Below are 26,386 nucleotides of genomic sequence, written 5' to 3'. Positions count from 1 at the left end.
CTTGCTTTAAAACCTTTTGGATTGAGCTACAATACGTAAGCAAAAAGAGGGAAAAAGTTCACTCCAAAGCTCTCTCCATTCCAAACCTAGTTTACGCCCAAGGTGACCCTTTGCCCACATTAAGAAGCTTGTTATGAAGTCAATGTCCATTATCAACTTGTAGCACACAAAAAGATTGCATTGGTTTTGAATCCGCATTGTGTGCACTCTCCGTATTATCAACTTGTAGCACACAAAAAGATTGCATTGGTTTTGAATCCGCATTGTGTGCACTCTCCGCATTGATTTTTCCAGCTACATTACATTTGATAATTATAGTGCTGATGTGATCCCAATGTCCATATGTAATGTGACACACATGAAGGAAATAATGTTGGCCCTATTGAGGTGCTTGCTTGCGACAAGAGAGTTACATACGGTACATTGTATGCAGTATGTATGTGTGTGTGGGCCAAACAGAAGTAGCCATTAACTCTTTTCTCCAACAAAACAATTCCATCAAAAAACCTTCTGGAAAGCTCCTCATAGCATAACAAATATCATCTGGGATACAAATTTCATTTTGAAGTTGGTGGCCTCTCATATAATTCCAGCATGGGGTTGCATGTTATGATTCTTGTTGCCCCATACTCCCCTTATGTTTCTCTATGCATATATCGTTATATGGCAATAGACACGCGTGATCATGGTGAAGTATCATTATATGGCAATAGACACGCATGATCATGGTGAAGTATCGTTATATGGCAATAGACACGCGTGATCATGGTGAGGTCATAGTGGCCTCTCATATAATTCCAGCATGGGGTTGCCTGTTATGATTCTTGTTGCCCCATACTCCCCTCATGTTTCTCTACGCATATATCACTATATGGCAATAGACACACGTGATCATGGTGAGTTCATAGTAGCATTAGACCAAATTATGGGTTATGCATTTGTGTAGGTGTTCAAAATTGTGCAAGTAGTTGATGTTTATGTGTGTTAAGAGAGCTTCTTAGGAGAGTCATTATAGTTAATGCACAATACTCCCCTTGGTTGCAACCTTCGAGTCATGGCCAATGGACCCATCACAACTAACACTTTCACTCAAGCAACTAATTTGTTCGCATACTCACATAAGTTTGACCGCAAATTCCATGTGTAGCTACACATAAAGAGAGAGAGAGAGAGAGAGAGAGAGAGAGAGAGAGAGAGAGAGAGAGAGAGAGAGAGAGAGAGAGAGAGAGAGAGAGAAGGGTGGTTTATTTGATCCATCTAGAAGGGAGGTCAGAATTGTAATTGAAATGGAAAAATATATATTTAGTGTAGTTGACAGGTGGCAAAAGCATAAACAGTCAATGGAAAATTCAAAAGGATATCAAGTTTACTGATATTATATTATTTAAGAGCTTGTTACGAGGTATGGTCACTCTATGTTTGAGCGGACAGTTTGAATTAATTTTAAGCATTCAAAAAATCTATAAAGAAATACATGCAAAAGGAAAATGCTCACTCTTGCACTTGGGGAGATTGCACCTAGTGTCTGTTTTTTTTCTTCTTCCCTCCAACCTCTTCTCTCTTCATGCCTATGTAGTACTCCACTCTGGGAGGTGCAATGGCATGTGTTCTCTCTCTCTCTCTCTCTCTCTCTCTCTCTCTCTCTCTCTCTCTCTCTCTCTCTCTCTCTCTCTCTCTCTCTCTCTCTCTATGTGTGTGTGTGTGTGTGTGTGTGTGTGTGTGTGACTCTCAGATCGTGTATAGCTTTGGTTACGTGCTCGTGCGATTCACCAGGTATGAAAATATGTTGATTTTATCACTTGCAGCATGCTATTTGTGTATTTTGGAGGCCCTCTACACTCCCGTTTATAGCAATGTATCAAAGCGAGGTGATGCTCTTGGGAGATGTGGCAGCCGTGAGATGGAGATTTAACATAGAAGTTGAGATAGAGTATCGGTGTCATCAATGAGGAAGCACTACTGCGTATCAAAATTCAACGCTATGCTCCAATTCACTTTTTGACAAGTTTTGGCATCATCACAATTGAAGCTAAGTCTTACAATTTGTTTACTTTGTGATAATATGGAAATAGAAGAGAAAGCAAGAGTAACCCAAGTATGTAGGCAAAGTAGCAAGAGATAAAATTGATATAAATTGTATATGTGCTAGTATCTCATGTATGTGTGGGTGACTGTTTGCATGATAGTATGATTGATATCATGAGTGCTAGATTTTAAGAAAATAGGCTAGGATCAGGAGAAGATTTAACATCTAGCTTATTGATAAGAAGAAGAAGAAGTACTAGAGAATTTTTAACAAGGTGCATACAACACCAAATCAACCATGAAAGTCTAAGACGTAGAGAGAATTAGAAAACAAAGAAGAGGAGGAGGATTTGCTTCGCTACATGGGAGCAATACATCAAATAATTGTGGAAAGTGAACTAATGCGTTCAATGGATTATGGGGGTTCAAATTAACAAAGTTTGAAAGCGACAATAAGTCAAGGAAGAATGGCACTACTTTGTAGGTGGTGTCAGTGTCGAAATGAAGTGGCAGGATCAGGAAAACTGTCCAATAGTAGGATATTGCCACATGATATTTCTGTCCATGGATTGGTGGAGCTACACACATGTACATTGGCATTGGTGGTGAGGATGAGAAGAGGGGAGCTACAACAGAGATAAAAGAGCTGATAGTGGGACCTAGGGTGGACAAAGCCATGCCCAACACGAGGGACTTACAAGAATCTTGCTCTGGTGGCACTATTGCATAGGCGTGGGGAAGTTGGATGACATGGGCTCGTGGTCCATGAAGACAAAAGAAAAATATGTTGTGTTAAAGTTGAGGATAACAACAACTAGCATGACGGGTAGCAGATCAGACAACGGGGTTGTACAACAACACCTTGACCCCCAACCGTGGTAGGTCTATCATCACTATGGGATGTGTCACTCTGGTCACTTACCACTCCCTTGCTGGCTTGCTTGAGCCACTCTACATGCACCCCATCCACTATTCGTCGGCTACACACGTTGCCTGAACTGCATGCACCACCACCACCACCAATACAATGGCCGCACCCATTCTCCACTCATTTTTGCGTGGTCATGCCCTCGTGGTCTATCGTAACCAACCCTCCTTGCCCACACATGTCCTACGTGCCACCCACCCACCATGACCTACCTGCCTCCTCCTTGCATGAAAAATGGGGGCGCACATCATCTGCAACATCAGGTTTTTAATTATTCATTTTTTCTCAGAACAATATGCATTTTTTCCTTTTTTTCGCTTGAAAAAAAATTACCCACCCACACTTCCATCTTCCACGTATCAATTTTAGCCCCCCCCCCCTCTCTCTCTCTCTCTCTCTCTCTAGTTCCCTCCATACACTATCCCCTCATCCCCTAGTTGTTCGATGGTCTTTGGTGGGTGGTGTCTACCTTCCCATCACCACCACTCGATAACCAACCAAGCTTCCTCTTTAGCCAACTTGTTTTTATGAATCCAACACGCAACCCACCTCCATCCATGCCCAGTGCTTCCTTGACTACATTCACCAAGTTTTCCTCCTTCCACTATTTGTTTAGAACTCCCAATGGGACCGCAAAGCGAAGCGTGCATCTTATAGCCAACCGCACGTGACCACCAACTCCCTCATATGCTGATACATACAAAATAGTCATGGTAGACATGAGAACAGAAGTGTGACAATCATCATATTGGCAGACTTCACACAAGAGATGATAATGAACCTCTAGGTTGATCAACCTGAGATAAGTTGTAAAAGACATGGAAACCATGACAATAACGATGAATATAGAAGGGTTCATAGCCACAATCATGCTAACGAAAGGACTCTCCACCAAAATGATGGCTCCATGCATAGATCTCCGATGGACACCCATCTTAATGGCAATGATGGGGACAAAAAAAATTGAGCTCTCTCCCTTTTTATCAAAGCCACATAGGTCACTTTAGAAAACTAGCATAACACAATCTAGATTGTCTTTGTGTAACGATATCCTATTGTGACCCTCGTGGTGTAGGATTCACGAGGATTCACTATGCAAGGCCTGCAAGAGTGGAAGAAGGATGTATTTGATACGGTACCCACATTCAACCAATGGTCAAAGCTATCAATACAAGCATAAGCACAAATTATTCACAATCTGACCTATTAGCAGATGGTTAGAGAAACGCAAAATAACCAATTTCTAGTTGTGCTTAGCGACATTGGTTCAGGGAAAACCACAGAGGGAGTGAGGGCATATATCACCTTCATCTATATATAATTAGGTTATCCAAAGATTCAATCCTATCCAAAGCACCTCAGAACATTGTTGTGTATCTCCAATAGCTTTAGTGTTTTTTTGCACATCATCAAGTTTTCCTTTTTTTTAAATGCTAAGGTCTAGCCCCAATCCAACATACAAGCTAAGATCAAATAAACTTGTGGCCACTAGTCGGAATCCTCTTATACTCTCTATACTATGTGTTGATCACTACCTCAATGATTAGAATATGCATACATATATGACAATAGTTATCTACTGAAATAAGAAAATTGATGTGTCCTTACACTTTCGACCAGCCATTGGCCCCATGGTTCAGGATTGCACCTATTACAATGTACTAGTGATCTAATATTAGTCTTTGATACCTTTGTGATTATTTTTAGCGCTCTACCATGCAGTATTGAAATCGATATTGTATATTGCTTAATATTTCTTCATTTTCTTACTTTTGTATGACATATCTTATGTCGATTTTATTACTTCTTTGTAGATAGAAATTTTTTAATGAATTACTTCTCCTATGCTAAAATTTGATATCAAAAACCTTTGTATCATGAGCCCTACTTTAGCATATGTAATTAGGTGATCATTAGTCATCATATGTTTGTGTATTTCCTTAGCTTGGTTAGCCTTTATAGATTAGCTCTTGATTATTAATATTATGACTCGTTACCAAGTATAAGGTCATGTAACTGAAGGTCATATTTAGGGATATATTTTCTAATAGTTGTCTAAATCAAGCACCATGACTAATTTTTCATTTGAGTTATTATTTGATCTTACTACCGCTTCAATTCAAGCTCAATATCTAATGTCTGCCCACTTTTACAAACCAATTCTCAATTTTATGTAACGATTCCATTATCTTTTATCGGCACAAACATAAAAGATCATAAAAGATTTTGTAATTAAGGGCTTTTAAAGTGTTAATCTATTTAGTGTATATTTAAATCCGTGGTTAAATTTAACAAGAAATCACCTTTAGTACTTTGTCTTTGAGACACACTTTTGCATATAACTCTAAGTACAATGCTATCATATTAGAGAACCTCCAGCTATAAAATCTCTCGATGCATTTTGATATAATATACTGTTAAAGTTTAGGCATCTCAAGTGAACTCTCAAGGGAAATTTATTGGGATTGCTATATAAGCAACCCCTTGCCTCCATTGTATACACATTCAATTATTCATTGCCAAGGTTGATTGGTTCAGGAGACTCTCTCTCTCTCTCTCTCTCTCTCTCTCTCTCTCTCTCTCTCTCTCTCTCTCTCTCGTGCTCACTCCCCTTTGGTCTCTACGCTTCTGCATTGTCAAGTTTGACATGGTATCAGAGTGGTGTGCTCCTTGAAGGCCTTGGAGTGGAGAACCATAGAAGAGAAGAACACCGAAGACTCCCCTCTTCCATCCTTGCATTCTAAAACACTGTTGTGTGCAACGGTGCCAAGAGCCTTCCTCCTAGCATTTTAAAACGCTGTTGTGGCAGCAGCGCTGTATTTTCCCTCTATCCCATGCATTTTAAAATGCTGTCAGGCAACGACTGCTAGGCACTTCCCCTCCTTGCACACGGCTTTTGAGACGCCACAACCATCATCTCCCATCGCTAGCAGTGCCGAAATTTTCTTGTTGCCCTACGTTGTGAAACGCAAGGGCTTGTGCTCTACAACGCCTCCCCCCAAGTACTTCTCTGCTTCGCGTTCCAAAACACTGTGGCCGGTAGTGAACCCCCCCCCCCCCCCCCCCCCCCCCCCCCCCCCCCCCCCCCCGAGCGTTTCAAAACGCTGATTGTTGGCACAAATTCCCCCACCACTGGGAGCTTGCTTCACATGGTGAGTGCCTACTAATCATTTTTAAAACACAGATAGTGGGCCAACACCTATAGAGGCTTGGAGATCCAGCAAGGGCAGTGTCGAGTGCCGTGAGGAGCAACTTGTAGGCGAGTAAATCAGACCTTAAGAGAGGGACATCAAAGCTTCAAAGCTCAAGCTTTTGAGACGAAGAGGACACCATCAGCTTGGGATTGGCCTGGAGATTTTTCACCTTGGAAGCAAAGTCGTGCGAAGCGGGAAAACTGGAGTTGAAGAGAGGGATTGCAAAGGGTGCGGAGCACCTTGGGATTAGTGCAGAGGAGTGGATCGGCCTTGCGGCTTGGAATTTGGAGCAACAAGGAGATTTTTTGCAGCCTATTGGAGTGTGAGAAGGTACGAAATACCAAGTTTTGCAGCTTCAATGAGGCCTCCCCTTGCTCGAGCGCCCGCGACGACAACGGCCAAACGCAACAAGTGGCTATGGATAACGGATCGTCCACCATCTATTTAGCGGCCTATACACCGGCACAGTTCTCAAGGAACCTGGCAAATTGTTTGGCTCAAGTTTGTGAAGTCAAAAGCAAATGGCAGAGTTTGCTAGAGAACAACAACAAAGGTCATTTGGACAAGGATGGCAATACCAATACTCAATTAGCTGCCTCGGTACCCGGGATGTACAACCACAGTCATGATTGTGATTCAAACCTTTGTTTGGCTCGAGATTTTGAAGCCAAATGAATTCTACAAAGGCAACTAATGCTCAAGATGGCATTACTTTCAGGTACAAAGTTGATTGATTGGTGTAGATTCGCCGATTTAGGCAACACTAGTGCAGATTCGCCAATTTAAACAGCACATCCTAGTGTAGATTCGCCGATTTAGGCAACACTAGTGCAAATTCACCAATTTAAATAGTACACGATGGAAAACAGATTCATTAGTTTAAACAATATGGTTTAGGTAACACAAGTGCATATTCACCGATTTAAGCAGCATGATTGATTGGTGTCAATTCATTGATTTAAGCAACACCGATTACAAAATAATGTTGCAATGGCTAGCCACCATTGCCCCTAGCATGATTTTGTTATACCGGGTGGTGTATAATGAAAGTAATTTGGATTTGGAATTGCTTTATGATGATTGGTTGTTGTCGATAGTGCTTATCAAATTGGAATTTAAATTTATGATTTTGTCAAACCGGGTGTATGATGATGGTAATTTGGATTTGGATTTGGATTTGCTTTATGATGATCGTTTACTGACAATTTTTATCAAATTGAACTTGAAAATTATGAGAATTGATTATTGAAGGATGACCATGATCAATGATATCCTGATACTCATATATGGCATATATACTGCCTTTTCTCGTGGTTACTGACAATTTTTATCAAATTGAACTTGAAAATTATGAGAATTGATTATTGAAGGATGACCATGATCAATGATATCCCGATTTTATGAGTTTTTATTTCTATATATGATATTTTTGAAAAATAACTTTGTTTTCGATAAGTATGATTTGCAGATTCTTAACTTAGTAGTTGAGGATAGTTGCTTTTTCTAACGAAGAGCTATGTAATGGAAAAGACAAAGTATTTATTTAGTGTAGCTGACAGTGGCAAACGCATAAGCGATCGATGGAAAATGCAAAAGGATATCAAGTTTAGATATTGTATTATTAAAGAGCTCGTTATGAGGTATGGTCCTTTTATGTCCGGACGGACAATTTGTATTCATTTTGAGCATTCAAGAAATCTATAAAGAAATACATGCAAGAGAAAAATGCTTACTCTTGCATGGGGGGAGATTGCACCCAGTGTCTGTGTCTTTTTTCTCCTATCTGACCTCTTCTCTCTCCGTGCTTGTGTAGCACTTTGCTCTAGGAGGTGCACTGGCATGTCTCTCTCTCTCTCTCTCTCTCTCTCTCTCTCTCTCTCTCTCTCTCTCTCTCTCTCTCTCTCTCGCTGTGTGTGTGTGTGTGTGTGTGTGTGTGTGTCACTCTTAGATCGTGAATAGCTTTCATTATGTGCCCGTGCGATTCACTAGGTATGCAAATCTGTTGATTTTATCACTTGCAGCATGGTATTTGTGTATTTTGCAGGCCTTCGCGCTCTTGACCGTAGCAAGAACTAAGAGTTATTTTGCCTCATGCTCTACGCCCTTCAATTTGGCTCTTTTCAACTGCTCAAAGACTGAATGATGAGCTCTTATTCTTCCAGGACGACACTTTGGCTCTCAATTTGGACTTGCAATTTGTGAGTTGGGCTTCTCCTTCAAGTAGGACTTTTGCCTCTAGTAACTCAATCTGGTACTATGTCGTGTATACGGGATGGTCGTTTTGTCCTTGATCATAACTTAGCCCTTGAGGAGCTCCTGCATGCTGCTATTATTTGTGGTCATAATACTCCTAGGCGCTCATCATCATTTACCTCAAGTCCTTCGCGAACACTTGTTAGCATGTCTAGTCTGTTATGTAGTTTGATATATCAGGGAGCTTGGCAAACCCACACACACACACACACACACACACACACACACACACACACACACACACACACACACACACACACACACACACACACAGAGAGAGAGAGAGAGAGAGAGAGAGAGAGAGAGAGAGAGAGAGAGAGAGAGAGAGAGAGAGAGAGAGAGAGAGAGAGAGAGAGAGAGAGAGATGACAATAGAGCTCTTTAAGTGTCGAAGATTGACAATAGTCTGTGGTTGTCTGTTGCGCGACTTGTGTTTGTAATGGAAAGCTGTTTATAAAAGACCCGTCTCTTGTCTCTTGGGATTATTCTTGGATGCTACGACCTTAAGGATTCTCTTCTTCTCTGGACGTTGAAAGGTGAGATGGAGTCGAATTGCGCATATGATTAATGAACATAGGTTGCTAGCTTGCATCGACTGCCAGAGGCAAGAGACACTGCCACCTGTCATGTAGGGTTCTTAGAATTTCAATCTCCTCATATGTTGTACTAGTGCGGCCGACGGCCTTCGACTGTCTCTCTCTCTCTCTCTCTGTGTGCATCACTATGCTCCTGAAGCTGCAGGCCACATCGCCGCTTGAAGGAGCTTTTGACGGGTGGTAGGGAGGTGGGGCCGGAATCCCCCCCCAACCCCCCATTATACTTAGTATAGATAGATGTGTGTGTGTGGGGCCTAGGCCAACCCACGGTGAGCGACCATAAAACTTTCGGGCAACCTTGTCTAGGCCCAAGGGTGTGAACTGTAGGTTACTTTTTTGCACAGTAGGTAGGTAGGTAACTTGTAAGTATTTGAACCGAGGGCTCTTCTTCCCCCCATAAAAGAGTGTTTTATTTCAAACTTGCTTCCACTGTACGTGCTCAGTAATGGCGCCTCAGTGAATTGATCTCTCTCTCTCTCTCTCTCTCTCTCTCTCTGTGATTTCTATATCTAAGGTTTGGTTTTGTAGGAGCAGCGAGCTGCTGAGAAGATCGTCTTCCGTGGAGGAACCTTTAGCTGACGAGACAGGTAAATCTCTCTCTCTCTCTCTCTCTCTCTCTCTCTCTCTCTCTCTCTCTCTCACACACACACACACACACACACACACACACACACACACACACAATATCACCCACACACGTGTGGGCCTACAACTATTTCGAAATTTCTGATATATGCGCACAATGTTGACGGGGTCATCTAATTAGCTGTGTATTCAGCTCAACCCAGTGAAAATGGTGAGCCGTTATAACCCATAAAAGGCATCGATGCTGCATTAAAGTACGTCTGCATTGTGTCTGTCTTGCTGGGCGGCCTTGCTTAGTTTAAACTCTACATAGATATTTGACAACAGATTCCAAGACAGATTCCTGGTTCGACACCTCTATTTGGGTTGTTTTCGATAGTGTCTTTTTGGAAGTGGGCACCATTCTACTGTTTTGCACATAATTCAATCATTCCAACTAAATTTCTTAATTGTGCATTCAACGATTCTTTAATGGCCGATTCAAAGGTTATCAAATTGGCTGCTCTTTTTTGTGCTTTGTAAGAGATGAATCAAGTTTCATTTGTTGGTAGTTCCCTTATACATGTGCAGGATCATAGAACGTTCATTGTGGAGATCCTCAGGCTAGGAGCCAGGGCCCAGTGCTAATTTTAGAATGATGGTCACCTTGGAGCTAGAAGATTTGAGCTTGGTGCCTGTAGAGATGCACGGAAGTGAGGATATCAAGGAACTAGTGCACATGAATATCAACAATAATAACAAGTTCGATGGAATTGATGTTGATGACCGATTATCTATATCTGGGAGGTTTCACAATGATTTAGGTGAGCAACTGATGGCTGCATGTATTTGATCAACTTTCTGTACATAGGTATCCCAAGAATTACTGCAAGGTCATATTTGCGCTTCTTTGCTGATGCACACAGAACATGTTGAAGAACTTGCACAAAATTTGAGAACAATTGATATTAAGAGGACTATTGAGGAAACTGACCAAAGCTCAAGTGATGATAAGGATCATGTCCGAGACACCTTAATTGACCAAGGAGTGCTGCGCCCGAACAATTGCTCCATGGTAGAGGTATCTGTCTTCATCCTTTACTTTGTGTATCTCTCAAAAACTCTAAATGTGAGACTCTCGATAACTCCATCACATTGGTCCTGGATTTTATGTTTTTGTTAGATTACTGAATATGTTTATTTTGTTCTAAAAAAAGTGTCTAAAATAGAGTGCATAACAATTACTACAAAGAAAAAGGACATTGCATGCCATTATTCCGGGTAGAAGCTGTCTCCATATAGTACAGATGTCCACATTGTCTCAGGTTTTTTTGGGGGGGATATTTTGCCCGAATCAACGTAGAAAGAAGTTGAAATAGACTTATGTGAGTGAAAACCTTGATTGAAAGTTATCTGTCTAAGTAGGCTTGCTGATTCCTCAATGTGTGCCTAAGTGCATAGCGGCATGAGATGGTGGAGGAGAGGAGATATAGAGTTAGAGAAGGACCATGGTACTCAAAAAATTCAAATCTATACTAAAATGCTGGACACAATAATGAAAGTGTGATGAGATAAAAGGCCTTGTATTTGCTTCTAGCAAGCTTGGTGGGTGACTGGACAAATGCCAATGGGCGTTGTCGCCACTCCAGAGCCTTCATTCGGCAAGTGTCGACTGCTCTTCGACTGCGCTTTCCTTCCGGTTCTTTTCACAGACGCTTTTGGCTTTTTGGGGTGCTCCAGTCACAGCAATCTTAGTTTGCGATGTTCTTCACCTGGGTCAGATTTTGGACTCTGTGGGCCATCTGGCACCATAGGAACTCCTTAATGTTCCAAGGCACTTATGTTGACCCCTTTCCTTATTTCAAATTATCTCTTGGTCAAGCGCTGCATTTTGCTTATGACACTGGAGACATCACTCTTGATACCTACAAGATTTAGTTTGACTGATTCTAGCCTTCGGAGCCTCACAGTGCTCCACTTTTTGTATCCCTTTCTTTTCGTGGGTTTTCCTCGCTTTGAGGTTTCCCACTTGTAAATTAATCAAAGCAGATTTACAAAAAAAACAAAGCCAACGTGTGGGTTCTTTATGTGCCAGGCCATATATTATATTGGCAAATGATGGTAGGTAGGGCAGGCAAAAATTTCATTCCATGATAAATAAAGGTTTTTAAACTTGTGCTAGGGTAAATACCCCAAAGCCTCCTTTAACTTGAAGTTGTATGGTGACTACTACTATGGTCGGCCAACGCATAACCAAGGGCATGCGCAATTGATGGGTAAACTTAGGAATTGTTAGAGTGTTGAGGGTCATCTCCTGAGTTTATGTATGGATCTAGGGAGTGATGGCTTTTGTGTGGTAGTGCTTGGCTTTGTGAGGTTATACTCTCTTGATAGCGTCTTAGTGATGTTTCTAGATTGTGTCGATCGAACTTGATTTGGTTCACTATAGTTGAGCGCCAAAATTAGTCAGTAATTGTTCATATTCCCCTTTTATGGGTCGCAAGTGATGATTGGGGGAGTCGGGCAGCCTATATAAAGAGGTGGGACACCCTCATTTCCACTGCCCTTTGGGTCATTTTACTCATGTGTAGAGGTGCCTTGGCAAAGCTTGCTCTCCCTCCTCTTTCTGCCATCGTCCCATCTTCCATGCACGCTTTTGATACGGCATCATGGTATAGGCTTTGATGCTTTAGGTGTGCTTTGGAGCTTGAGGAGGGGCTGATTGGAGGGTTGGTTTCCAGCCAGCAGTAGGGTGACTTGCACCTGAGTTTCCCTTGCCGGGGAGCCTCTTTTTTTTTTTTTTCATCTGTGGTGGTAGGAGGCCTCGTGGTTGCAACTTGCATTGCCAATACAACATGGAAGCATTGTACCAGCCAAGGACGGACTTCTATTTCCCACCTTGGACACCGGCCCTCTTGTATTCACATTTTTGGGATCTGGATGGGTGGTGGTCCCCGGCTGCCTTTTGACCCGCGGCACCCTTTTGTATGTCTGTTTTCATCCATTTATTGTGGGAGGATACTTGTTTGGCTTTGTCTTTCAGCCTTAGGTAGTCTTTTTTGCATCCATTATTTTCCACTCAAAGGGGATTGTATGTTGCTCTCTTTCCAATTGGTACCTTTTTCGATGCATGGCGGCAACTTTTGGTCATGGATATCTCTTCTCAGGGGTGTATGTGTTGTGTTTTGAGCAATGATCTTAGGTATATACGCTTGTTTATGGTGGATATTCTCTTGTGACTTCAATTGAATTGATATGTCAGAGAAGGCCAATATAGTGCTATGCCATGGTACACTGATGGGGATTGTCAGAATATGTAGCGTGGATAATGTGTCGTGCTCTCTACAGTGTGGGTGCCCCTCAATGCAATGTGTGTGACAATCTCACTCAAACAAATGGAAACCCTCTCAAACAGAATGAAACACAGGAACAATGGATAACAACAGAGACACAACAACAGTGGACCAAAACAGGTGGACTCGACTAGCTCAAAGAACCATGTACAGACTTTGGCGTGGCAGCACACTCAGCTCCAGCCCCGGACTCACAGGTACAAATGGGGTGTCGAGGCTCAGATGTGCATGGATGGTGAAGCAGTGCTCTGTGTAAGACTCGCTACCTAGATGATGACCCGACCATCTATAAAAGATAATGATAATGACCCAACAGCTACTACTCATAGATACAATCATAAAGAGCCACCAACGGCTCATAAATGTCAGCCAGCTAAGTGTGACCTGGCCACATGTCCACTAGGCCACCATCCGTATCCCTGCCACGTGTCACTGCCCAGAGTGTCCGTCCAGTGTGAACAGACCAGACCAACTAGAGTGTCCGTCCAGTGGGAACAGACCAGACCAACTGTACTAACTGTACTGTGTCTTGTGAAAGTGACACTGTAGCCTGCTACAGGTTGCCCGCCACAAGACTGGTCACCGTCTCGGTGAGCCAAAACTGTATGAAACTGCAAAAGTAACTATATGTACAATGAAAGGTGGGCAAGAGCACAATCCTGTCACCCAAGGGAAAGTGTCGTCACCACTGTTGCTCCAGAAGTATCCGGATCGGGAGGAGCAATCAGATCGATTGTGTAACGATGCGATTGCTGGACTGTGCTCTACATAACCTGGCTTCCTGTGGTTGTAGCAGCCATCTGCTGCACAGCGGATGGAAGCAACTGCCCTGAAGTGAACTCTAGACGCCTAGTAACACAACCATGGTGGTGTGCACCAGCCATAGTTACCGGGGAACGCCCCCTAGCCCCCGTTCCGGCGTTCCGGGGGGCAGTTCCCTTCCCGAACGTTCTGGAACGTCCCGGAATGTCTGACGTTCCGGGTGGCCAATGCAAACCGGAACGGCCGTTCCAGAACGTTCCGAAACGCCCCCGGACCGTTCTAGAATGCCCCTGGAACGGCCAACGGCTACAAACAAATTTGGCAAAAATTGAAAAAATTGAAGTAAATGTTTGGGCTTCTTTTGAAAGTGTGCAAGGCCTCAAGGACTCATAAAATGCACCCCCCTCCCCCTTTCTCTTCACAAGCTAATCCTCAAGGCTCAAGCTCTCTCCCTCTCACTCTCAAGATCTCTCCCTCTCAAGACTCACTCTCTCAAGGCTCAAGGCTTCCAGCCTTCAAGCTCTCTTCCTCTCCCTCCCACTCTCTCAAATCTCTCCCTCTCTCTCTCTCTTTCTCTCTCTCTCTCTCTCTCTCTCTCTCATCATCTAGTCATAGCAAGGTTGAATGGTCTTCAAAACGAGTTTTTTGTGAGTATTAGAGTCAAAGCACTCTAATACTCCTTGTATTTAAACACAAGGAGCTAAAAATTGCACTATTTGGGTGTTTTTTATACCTCCCGTTCCGCGACGTTCCCGTTCCGGACCCCTAGCCGTTCCCCCGTTCCGCAGGGATCCCGTTGCCGTTCCCGTTCCGCGTTCCGGGTAACTATGGCACCAGCAACACCGTCACAGCAAGGAACACTCTGGCTCTGCATGTGTGGCATCTGGACCTATGACCCCTGCTGAGTAAAGTATTGGAACTGGGGCTGTGGGTAGTGTCCCATGAACTGCTGAGAGGGTTGAGAGGGACCTGTTGGGTAGTGTCCCATGAACTGCTGAGAGGGCTGAGAGGGACCTGCTGGTGTTGCAAAGCCTGTTGGATTCTGGACCTGTATCCCTGGCCCAGTCCATCCATATCCCACAGGAGGTTGGGTAGGCCTGTTACCATACATAAGCATTTCTTGAAATCCCTGCACCTGTGCTTTTAGGTCATCAATAATCCTTGACTTTATCTTCAATGCTTGCTGTAGTGCAAAAATCGTTGCATCTCGATCTGCGATGGCACTCTCGGCAACTCGTAGAGATCCCTCCATAGCTGCGTATGTGGCAGAGTGATGCTGGTGCGTTGCAGCTAGCTGCTCTGCGCCTAGCTCGATGGTGGCAATAGCAGCTCTGGAGTCCTGAAGTAACTTCTCTGAAAGCTGAAACAGAGAAGTGGAGTCGGTCCTACCTGAAGATCCCTCAGATGCATGTGATGCTAGAGGGCGCACATGTGGCACAGCCGGCGAGCTAGAAGTAGGTACAGTTGGTGTAGTAGGTGCCTCGTAGATTGTTGTTGTAGGTGGAGCAAGAGATATGTTGACCGGTGTATGAGTGAAGATGGGAGAAGAAGGAAGAGGATCCTATATGGGTGAAGTGACCATCCTGTCCTGAGGAGCGGCAGTAGACACTGGTGCCGGCACAGCAAAACCAGGGGTAGAAGTAGACGTGTGATGCTGAAGATGTACCCTAGTCTGATGGCTCTCAGAAACTGGCAAGGAGAGTAGAGACTTCATTGTATCCTTCACCACTTTTGCCTTGATCTTCTTTTTCTTGGTGATTGTGGGGTCAACCTGCATGCTCACGGTTTTCCTTTTCCCTTTCGAGGTTCCCTGCTCCTCATCCACTTCATTTGGGTTAAGAGGTATGTTTATGACCCATGCCAAGAGAGGTGCCGCAAAACATTTAAAACTTAACTGCACAGATTGCACTTGGGCCCGAAATCTTTTAGCCCTAGTCTGCAAAGAGCTGAAGAGAATTTGGTGGAATCCACACGGGATAGTGTGGATTAAACAGTACAGCCCGTGGCAGTGGGAGAAGGTAGTGAGAAGATCAGTTTTTTCCTTGTCTTCTTTGGCATCTCGAGCCAGAAAGTAATACCTGAAGATTGCGAGAAGCTGTCTCTTTCGCTCATAATCTGGGTGATCCAAACTCAATAGCTCTTGACATGCTTGAATTGTCGCATCCTTGGACAACAAAGAGAAAGTGCGAGTAGTAGGCTTCAAGCTGGAAAGTTGGTCATACCCATGGCATGGCCAAGCCTTGTAGCTGTTAGCTTGTGGCCCCGGACCTTTGGAAAGTCTTTCAACAGTTGATGTATCATCTCTACTGGAACCGTATTAGGTAAATCTGCATCAGCCAATGCTGTGAGTCCCAGAGTCCGTAGCTGAGCAGTCGAAAGCACCTCACTGAGAGATGGTCGAGGTTGCTGCATATAAAAATTTAATGAGAATGCTGTGCGATTTTTCGAAGAAGCAGGCCTCTTGATTTCATGAGTGATGATTGGCTGCTTTCCTTTCTTCTGAGCCACTTTTGAACGTTCCTCTTGATCACTGGAAGCACCTGACTCGGAATTTACATCTGAATCATCAGATGCTGCTGAGTCTGCTTTGTAGCTCTCATCACTTGGGTCACTGGAGGTAAAGTCATCTCTGCCATGGCTGCTGTTTGCAGATACCATAGTTACCCGGAACGCGGAACGGGAATGGCAACGGGATCCCCGCGGAACGGGGGAATGGCTAGGGGTCCGGAACGGGAACGTCGCGGAACGGGAGGTATAAAAAACACCCAAATAGTGCAATTTTTAGCTCCTTGTGTTTAAATACAAGGAGTATTAGAGTGCTTTGACTCTAATACTCACAAAAAACTCGTTTTGAAGACCATTCAACCTTGCTATGACTAGATGATGAGAGAGAGAGAGAGAGAGAGAGAGAGAGAGAGAGAGAGATGGAGAGGGAGATATTTGAGAGAGTGGGAGGGAGAGGAAGAGAGCTTGAAGGCTTGAAGCCTTGAGCCTTGAGAGAGTGAGTCTTGAGAGGGAGAGATCTTGAGAGTGAGAGGGAGAGAGCTTGAGCCTTGAGGATTAGCTTGTGAAGAGAAAGGGGGAGGGGGGGTGCATTTTATGAGTCCTTGAGGCCTTGCACACTTTCAAAAGAAGCCCAAACATTTACTTCAATTTTTTCAATTTTTGCCAAATTTGTTTGTAGCCGTTGGCCGTTCCAGGGGCATTCCGGAACGGTCCGGGGGCGTTTCGGAACGTTCCGGAACGGCCGTTCCGGTTTGCATTGGCCACCCGGAACGTCAGACATTCCGGGACGTTCCGGAACGTTCGGGAAGGGAACTGCCTCCCGGAACGCCGGAACGGGGGCTAGTGGGCGTTCCCCGGTAACTATGGCAGATACTTCCTCTGCTTCGCTCTCTGATTCTGCAACCAGAGCTTTCCTCTTCTTCAACTCTACCTTCCTCTTGCTACTTCCTTCTGGTTGTTTCGCCTGTTGCTTGCTACCTCTTGCCATGGTGAGGTTGGGTGGATGACAAAACAGTGAGCAGTTGAGTAGACCAAGGATGGAAAAAACACCACGATTAGACCAAGGCGGAGTATAGAAATGATTTGGGATTGGGCTAGGCAGAGGCTGGACAGAAGGGGAGCTTGGGCGATTTAGGGTGGGGCTGGGCGAGAGGATTCGACTGAGGAATGGGTATAGGGGCGATTGGGTAGGGGAGAATCAAGAGGTAATAGGCAAATGAATTTAGGGCTGGGGCGAGTAAGTTAGGGTAGGGGCGAAATTAATAAGGCTTGGGCGAATCCAAAATAAGGCCGGGGCGAATTTTCAAGGCTGGGGCGAATCCAAGGCTGGGGCGAATTTTCCAGGCTCGGGTGAATCCACTAGGAATTGGGTAGGGGCGAATTGAATAGGGCTAGGGCGGATCCAAAATAGGGTAGGGGCGAATCCAATAGAGGGCAGGGGCGAATTTAATAGAGGTCTGAGGCGAATTTAATTTTGCAGGTCTGGGGCGACTCCAATAGAGGGCAGGGGCGAATTTAATAGGCAGAGGAGGGCGAATTTTTGCAGACCGAATTCCTGCAGCCGGCAGCAAGGAAAAGGGACGAATTGAGAGGGAAGGGGGAATTGGAAGGCAGAGGGCTAATTAGGAGGGCGGATGTGACCAGATGGCGATTTTGGGAGATAGGTTACGAATATGAGGCACAGGGCGAATTTGGGAAGGGAGGGGGTCGAATTGGGAGGCATAGGGGGTGAAATGGGCAGGGTCGAATTGGGATGGGAGAGAGGGACGAATTGGGAACTAGGAGAGGTGTTCTAATTTGTAGGAGAATGCAGGAGAGGGGCGAATTTCTGGAAGGGCTAATTTCAGCCTTGGTGAATTTGGGAGGGAAGGGAGCCGAATTCGGAGAGAGTAGAGGAGGGCGAATTTAAGAGATAGGGGAGGGAGACTAATTGGACAAAGGGGATGATTGGCAGCCAATGCTGAAGACGAAAATTTGAGGCTGTGCCCCTCCGGTGAGGATACCATATATCACTTGCACACTTTGCAGAGAGGCATACAGCAAAGAGTTTACCGCTGCTTGATACCAAGCATGTCCTTGAATTTTGCCCATTGTGACCACAGTGGGAACAATGCTCAGTCATTTTCGAAGAAGCCAAGCAAGGCCAAGGCTAAGAATTTACTTACCAAATCTTTACTGACAAGCTACTTATATGTGGCAGACCTTGAGAGGAGGTAGTAACCTTAAAGAAAAGATCACCAAAGAGACTAGGAGCTTAACTGGAAATACCTTAGTGCTAATGTCAAATAACACTGATGATAGAACAATTAGAGAAAGAGTGATTGAATTGTAAGAAGTTGAAGACAATACCCAATTATTGAGACTGAGTGGAAAATGATACTTCAGACTGAAAGATGGAACTTCTATAAACCTAGCAGAGATTGCGACATAATAGAACTCTCGTTCTGGTGGTGGAAAGGTAGTTGGGATGAGAGAGATGGGATATTTGAACCAACATATGGTGAAATGCTGCAGATTGCTTACTCAGAGTAATAGCACTTGATTCTGGAGCCATTTACCAGAGGCAGTTGGACACCTTCTAGAGTGACTAATTGGACTGCCCCCTGTGGTAAAATCTCTTCCACCACGAAGGGCCCTTGCCAAGCTGGAACCAGCTTCTTTGCTTTTTTCAAATATTTTGCCTGATAGAGTAGCACCAATGACTTTGTCGAGCTGAGTAGCCAACAAAGGAAGAAAGTGACACCAAGTGCGAGGAAAGTCGACCACCTCAACCCAGACGAGACACTTGTGACGAATGAGACTTTGATAGTCCTTGGTGAGAGCCCAAGGTAGCACATGAGTCATTTGGTATTGAAAAACAGAGGAGACATTTGAAGCAAAGCATCCCGAGCATCCATGTTAGCCAGCAAGACTTCATAGAACCCTCGCGCGCCAAAGTAAACCCATCGGACTACTTGCCGTTTGAGTAGGAAATCAACCCATTGGCCTACATCCTGAGCCGTAGCCATTCTACCCGGGAAAAAAAGAATTACTGCGTTAAGAGCGCGCGCGCGCACACACACACACACAAACACACAGAGTCAAGCGAGCACCCTCTAGATGAAGAAGCAACAGGGACGTGCTGAAACTTGCACAAGAGGATACTTGGCCACATGAACCCACAGACACCCGCAAAAAATCGAAGCAGCACACTGCCCTCTGCTACACACGAGGGCAATGATGGAGAGCTGAGAGCCGAAGAGGTTGGTGCAAAAGGACAGAGCGTGCATGGCTGAACTTGTGCAGGCAGAGAACACGTTTGCCACACACACACGACGCCCGCGATTGAGGAGAGGAGCTACACAACATCGACGGAAACTACAGCAGAGGATTCGAGCCATACTCTCTTGACGTCATGAGTGCAGATGAGGATGGATGTCCACCATATCTTCCCCCCTTCTTTCATTGTACTACACATTGTATTTTGTTTCAGTTCTTTTTGATTCCGGACATGGTATCAGATTCACTATGTTGTAACGACTTGGTCTCATAGGTCATTTTGGGTTTTTGAAGACGTTAATATATCATTTCATTTCATTTCTCTCTCTCTCTCTCTCTCTCTCTCTCTCTCTCTCTCTCTCTCTCTCTCTCTATGGTCCCTCTCTCCTCTTGATCGCTCTCTTCTCTCGTGCTCGTTTGTATAGTTGCTGAAGCAAGCAATGTTTTCAAAAAACCAGGGTTACTGTATTGTAATTGCGAAATCCTGGCTAGGTTCTGATCTTGCCTTGAAGAAAACCAACAAAATTTTACAAGTTTTAGTATAAATATTGGCAAATGCTTCAAATTCTGTTCTAAAAACCAGATGAGTTTTACGTGTGCCCTTATTTTCTTCGGTTAAGAAAAATGTTTTTGGCAAGCCTTGGGAGTGACAGTAAGAGGCAGGGCTCCCCCTGACCCCTGTTCCTAGGTTTTCCTTGGGCTGGCTAACCAGCTGTAGCTGCAAGCTGCCCATTGTTCCAGGCTTGTCCGGAGGGAGTTTGGCATTGAGATGTTCCAGTCTTGGTCGTTGTCCACACTAGCAGAGAGTTGTCATTGCAACAGTTGCTGCCCTGTTCTTCACCTTTTCTGCTGCCACTTTGACATCCTCACAATCAACTGACATGAATAATTTTCGCCTGCAACTGGAAGAGTATTTCCCAATGACTCATTGGTCTCTTCCTTGAGGAAACCCTTGATTGAGATACTACGTTGATCAGAGGCTACTCCTACGACTTGTCAGTTGCAGCTTATAGCTTTAGCGTCTTTCAAGAGAGATTGTTTTCTTTAAATTTGTAGCTAGGGATTTAGTTAGGATTAAGTTTCTTTTTATGTGACTCTTTATGATGAGAGTCTAGGGATACCATCATTGTACCTTGTTCTGGTCTCATGGGCCATTATGATCTTTAAGAGACATTAATGTCTCTTTCTTTGTTTCATTCTTTCGCAAGTACCATGGGTCTGCTCTAGTGCATTATTCAATGATGTTTTACTCTAGTGAGAACAAGACAATTTAAAAGTGCAAGACTACAGCAGAATATGGAAGATAGACATTGGAAACAATAGTGCTGTGAGTGTCATATCTCAACAGACACGATCATGCCATGAGTGGATCTACTGATGATGCATAATATGCAAGGGTGCTAACCATGTGCTCATGTAAAAGGTAGAAGGTGAACATAATTAACACATAACAAATGATCAAGTAGATGGAAAAGGAGTAAGTAGGTCTACTGACGCTGCACACAATATGCAAGGGGCTTAACCACTCTTTTTCGGAAGCTGAGGAAGTATTGTCTGATTATGCATGCAGCATTCAGTCAATTTTAAGGTCTTGATACCTAAAGAATTTTCATGGAACCAATGCATAGATAGAGGCTACGCCATTTTTTTAATCATTGAGTTTGATTTGGGTGTCCTCTTTTGTCATCCAGAAGATTGGTGTGTTTGAGCTGAAAGCTGAAGGGCCCGTTTGTTCAGAAGAATGTAAAGGCACAGACTTGGATGCATTCAAAGGAGAAAACCTTGCATCTTCATCCTCTTCTCATTTGACACCGGAAATATGCATGGCCACCACCAATGCTGGGGATAAGGTTGTGCATGAAGACATGGAAAACAGTATTCCATTAACAAGGGTATTTCACTGCAAGAATAACATCAGCCAAATGTCATCAGAGAGGTCAAGTGTCAGTAAAATTTCTAATTCAAAGATTACAAAAGCTAAACCTTTTACACTTGCTACTGATAGAAGGGCCGAAGAAAGGCCAGGAAATACAGGTGGGCCTTCTGATTCCCGTCAGGTGAGCTCAATTGTCACCAAGGCATGGCCTTCCGTTTTCAATATATTATATGTCTTTCCTGAATTGGGTTTTGTGTGTACTTTAACGAGCTCTTTTCTGATCCTGATCAATTGGATAGCTTTCTTTGCAGGATCTGAAAACATTCCAGAAAAAGTTTTTTGTGGCCAAGTCAGATCGTTCTGACATAACAACGTGAGTGCAGTTTTCCATATTTTTCAGTCAATTATTCTCTAGGACTTGAAAGCTTGCACTTGCTTGAATTTCATAGTGGTATTCAGTTCGATACAATGCATTGAATAGTTTGTTGTAATTGGCGCATTTGTAAGCTTCCTTGGTTTACTTGTTCATAATTGCAGGAAAAACTTGTAAATACTCTTCTAGAGCTTTATCTCCTTATCGTGGCAAATCCCAACAGAGATGTGGATGGAGGGGGGGGTGAGGTGCTATCCGCGTTTTAAATGATAACTCTGTATTACAATCGAGTAATGCCACATACTGGTAGATGAGGCTATGCATAGGCATCCATGTATACTAGGATGCATTAGAAAAGAAGTTTTGCAAGAGTCAAAGCCAACACATAACTGCATCCCATTCCCCTCGTCTATGCCATCTAATTTTCCCTTTGAGCTCTACAATCAGCTGTCTTAAGCACTTTCTAAGCCCATTCTAATGTCTTGCTCCCCACCTCAAGCGACAATAATCACTCTCTGAGGTTACATCGTTTTATGAAGCTTGTACTATAGATGTTCCTTGATACCAAACTGCCATTTTTGAACGCGGTTAAATTGTGTATATATATATATATATATATATATAGAGAGAGAGAGAGAGAGAGAGAGAGAGAGAGAGAGAGAGAGAGAGAGAGAGAGAGAGAGAGAGAGAGAGAGAGAGAGAGAGAGAGAGAGAGAGAGAGAGAGAGAGAGAGAGAGAGAGAGAGAGAGAGAGAGAGAGAGAGAGAGAAATGAAATGAAATGAAATGTTATATATATATATATATATATATATATATATATATATAGAGAGAGAGAGAGAGAGAGAGAGAGAGAGAGAGAGAGAGAGAGAGAGAGAGAGAGAGAGAGAGAGAGAGATATGAAATGATATATTAACGTCTACAAAAGGCCAAAATGACCTATGAGGCCAATTGATTACAATGATGAGTCTAGTACCAAGTCTGGGTACAAACAAAGAAAACTACAAACAAAGAACTGAGATAGGAGTGCTACTGACTCCTATGGGTGACTGGTAGTATGAGCAATGGTATCATGCCACAAAGGTACAAAGTGGGGATAAGTGTCACCATGATATAATATAGCAGTAGCATGAAGCCTATCTTGATCGACACTCTCTTGATCGACACTCCGGTCGTCGTGCTAGAATCCTATGGATCCTTTGCCGCAATCTCCGCCGGTGTTGCATGGCTCCCCTCCTCAGTCGCGGTCGTCTCGATCTCCCCAATTCTATAGCTCGGTCAATGAGAGTACCGTTGGTGTGTGTATGGGTGGGAACCGAGCTCTGTGATGGTGGTGTCCCCTCTGCCTCTGTGGTACTCAGACTGAAGAAATCTGAGATGCGTCTCTGGGGCTGTCTCTGTCTTTGCCCTCTCAATAGAGCGTCTCTATGTCTCTGTATTTCAAGTAGAAATAATCCGAGACATCTTTGATCCTGATATCTCATGACTCTATCTAACGAGTCAAAACCATCTCTGAATAAACAATGAAAGCGTCCCCGTATCTCATAGTAGACTGTGCAGTGACATATGTAGTGAAACTCTGTCTTTGGCTCTGCATGGCATAAATGACATGTCCTACTGTCTGTTGGTATGCCTCTGAATCTACTTGTCTCATTCCCAAGCTAGTGTGAAGATGTGCGAATTTGGCCTATGGCACATCGTAACCCATGAGATAGATGTGTCCATATAGCTGGGCCGTGTGACAAATCCGTCTCTCGTGAGTTGGAGAAGATGCTCTCTATAGAAAGCCCTCTTCGTACCCAACTCCCGTGATGGCTCTATCCATGTCCTCTTGCTATCAAGCTGGATAAGATCCTGCCGAATGAGTCTAGTAGTCTCCGTCCGTGTAAGAGCCAAAGATGGTGCATCAAGAGAATATTGTAAAGGGGGCAGCCTGTCCATGCTGAAACCATGCCTTTGAAACCATGAGCTCATCTGTGCATACCAACATGATGTATCTCCTTGTAATGCCAACTATCTGGATGACTCAAGAGCAAGCCTAGCATACCTGTCCCTGGTGGTGTCCCATAAGCTGTGTACAAATGATACTGATCTGGTGAGTGCCTCAACCTCCATAGGTGGGGCAGCCAGCTCCGCTCGTATGATGTCATGTGGAACTGAGGCCTTGGCTCTATTCAGCCTAGAAATCATAGATATCAAGTGTCTCTCCATATTACTCCATCCAGCAATGTCAACAGACGGTCCCCAAACTTGAACCCCGTAGTGCATAACTGAAGCGACCAAAGTGTCGAAAAGCCAGAGCTTTGTTCAAGGCTCCTGGAATTGAACCTGCGGACAAATCCTCTCTAAACCGCCTAGGGCTGCATAGGCACGAGTCAATCTAGTGTCTGCTGCCACTTTCAATGTGAACCTCGGTCCACTAAAGACCACCCCAAGATATGTGTATGCATCAGTGTACTCCATACTGTCCTGCCCATATGTGAATGTAGGTGCTGATCTCCTAACCCACTGTGGCGTGGTATTAAATACCATGACTTTGGTTTTACCAAGGTTGACAAACAATCCACTATCCCCTGCAAAAGTATGCAATGCGTCCAAATGTCTCTGCATACCCTCTGGTGAGTCTGATATCAACACGATATCGTTAGCATACAATAAAACAGGGATCCATGTCCCCGCAAGCTGAGCACCTCTATCTCCTCCTCTGTCAATATAATCAGAGACCTCATCAACATACATACCAAATAAAGTAGATGACAATGGGCATCCCTGTTTCACTCCGATAGTGGAGTGAACTATGTCAGATATCCCCTCTGATGTGTGTACATGACCCATCACTGAACTGTACAATGCCATAATCCCCCATATCAGCTATGTGGGTACCCCCAATTCCATAAGTCGACGCATCAATCTGGCCCTCGGTACTGTGTCAAAAGCTTTGCGGAAGTCCACAAAGCTGCAATATATCCGTCTACCATGTGCTCGACCCTCCTCAATGATAGCTTTGAGTGTAAAGACATGATCTAGTGTGGAGAAACCCCTCCTGAAACCAGCCTGCCCAGGTGCCCGTATGCCCATATTCTTTGCCCAACTGCTCAGCCTATGCTCAAGGATGGATGCATACAAACGTGCCAATGTGTGTCCTACCATGATAGTACGGTAATTTCTGGGCACTGTGGGGTCTCCTGTCTTGAAGATAGGTACAATAGTAGATAATCTCCAAGACTCAAGAAAGCCCTCACACATAACACGGTTGAATAACCGTGCAAGCATCTCTGCCAACAAATCCCCAGCATGTATAATGTGCTCTGCTACCAAACCCTCATGATCTTTCCCGTCTGGTCTTCATCCTCTCAATGGCCTCCTTTACCATCTCAGTGGTAAAGAAGGTGCTCGTAGCCGGACATGGCTGTGGTGGATCTGGTAGTGGTGGCTGTCCAAGTACAGTGTATAAAGATGCTGCATACTGCCCCCATATCTCTGTAGAAGTAATCACTGGTGGGGGAGACTGCTCATGGAATAGACACCAAGCCTCTCCTGAATCTCTACTAAGGAAGAGCTGATATAAATCTTACTCCATTCCGTGTAGGAATACGAGACTGTCTATATGTGATCACTCCCAATGCAAGCTCCCGTTGTATCTGAGCTCTCCTCTGTCGACACTCCTCATCATATCAGCTGTTCTGAGGCATGTGCCCAGAACGACGTCTCTGACCAGGCTAAGTGTGTGGGTATGCCTCTGTCGTTGCTGCCCCATGTAATGTCACTGTCAGCATAGATGTGATCTCCTCCACTGTGTATACTAGCTCTGATGTGCATAAAAGCCTACGTATCCCTGCATAGACTGAGTCAGTCTCTGGTGGGATGTCTTACCACCCCGTGAGGCCTGAGATGTATTGTACTCAAAGGAGACTGATAATGTCAAAAGTGCATGATCTACTGCTATCCCAACATGCATGGGCCCCAGTGTGAAATCTTGAATGTGAGAGATAAAGCTCGGATGTGTCAGAACATAGTCTACAGTATTGGACCCATGTCTGTGTGGAAAACAAGTAAAACTTGTAGACGATGGGAAAGTCGGTAAGCCATTCAATATGGCTAAACTGTGAGTAGTCGTCATCTCCCTCAAGTATCTCCCATACTCTGTATGCTCTCTGTCATGTGAGCATCTCTCAAGCCCCATCTCCTCTGGCTCTAGCTCTCTGAGCATCTCCTCTGAGGTGTCATAGAAGACCGTCTGTGAGCTGCCTGTACGGGCATTGAATCCCCCAAAAGTATGATGTCTCCATCCTTGGAGAACTCCTAGATATCATCATCAAGTACAGAGTAAGGACACTGTCCTCTAGGTGAAGCATATACTGAAGTGCTGGGAGGAAAATAGCATATGGCGATGTACAAGAAACGTCTAGTCTTTGCCCTCAGCCTCACCCACAAGTATCTGGCCTGATCATCTCTCCGAACTATGTGCAGTAGTGGTTGGAGCTCCTCTCTGAAAAGAATTGCTACACCTCCTGATCCTCTAGTCCCATGCGCAGATCTGGTGCATGTCCGGCAAGCTGTCTCCCATCTGGATCCTGATATATGCGGCATCAACCGTCCTGGATCCTGATGAGTCTCTGAGTAGAAAACAATGTCTCTGTCTCTGAAGCTGTCCTCAAAGGCCCCCACATCAAGTCTATACGAACCATTACATTTCCAAACC

At 44.3% G+C, this 26,386-nt stretch overlaps 1 protein-coding gene across 5 annotated transcripts in view; it reads left to right on the top strand.

Moving 5' to 3' along the window:
- Positions 1-9,353: 9,353 nt before the first annotated feature.
- LOC147426059 (uncharacterized) overlaps positions 9,354-26,386 on the top strand; it is a 55,838-nt gene continuing 38,805 nt past the window's right edge. For 2 of the 5 annotated variants that reach the window (XM_086498684.1, XM_086498688.1), the window contains exons 1-5: positions 9,433-9,582; positions 10,151-10,383; positions 10,486-10,640; positions 21,129-21,494; positions 21,625-21,686. In XM_086498684.1, coding sequence (XP_086354810.1) covers positions 10,215-10,383; positions 10,486-10,640; positions 21,129-21,494; positions 21,625-21,686 — 752 coding nt within the window. In that variant the 5' untranslated portion in view covers positions 9,433-9,582; positions 10,151-10,214. The other 3 variants (XM_086498685.1, XM_086498686.1, XM_086498687.1) reach the window with 3 other exon arrangements.

This window comes from Adiantum capillus-veneris, chromosome 24, assembly GCF_014529385.1.
Source record: "Adiantum capillus-veneris isolate H3 chromosome 24, ASM1452938v2, whole genome shotgun sequence".
NCBI classification, from domain to species: domain Eukaryota; kingdom Viridiplantae; phylum Streptophyta; class Polypodiopsida; order Polypodiales; family Pteridaceae; genus Adiantum; species Adiantum capillus-veneris.
The sequence above is the reverse complement of the archived record's forward strand: the minus strand, read 5'-3'. Positions and strand labels throughout refer to the sequence as shown.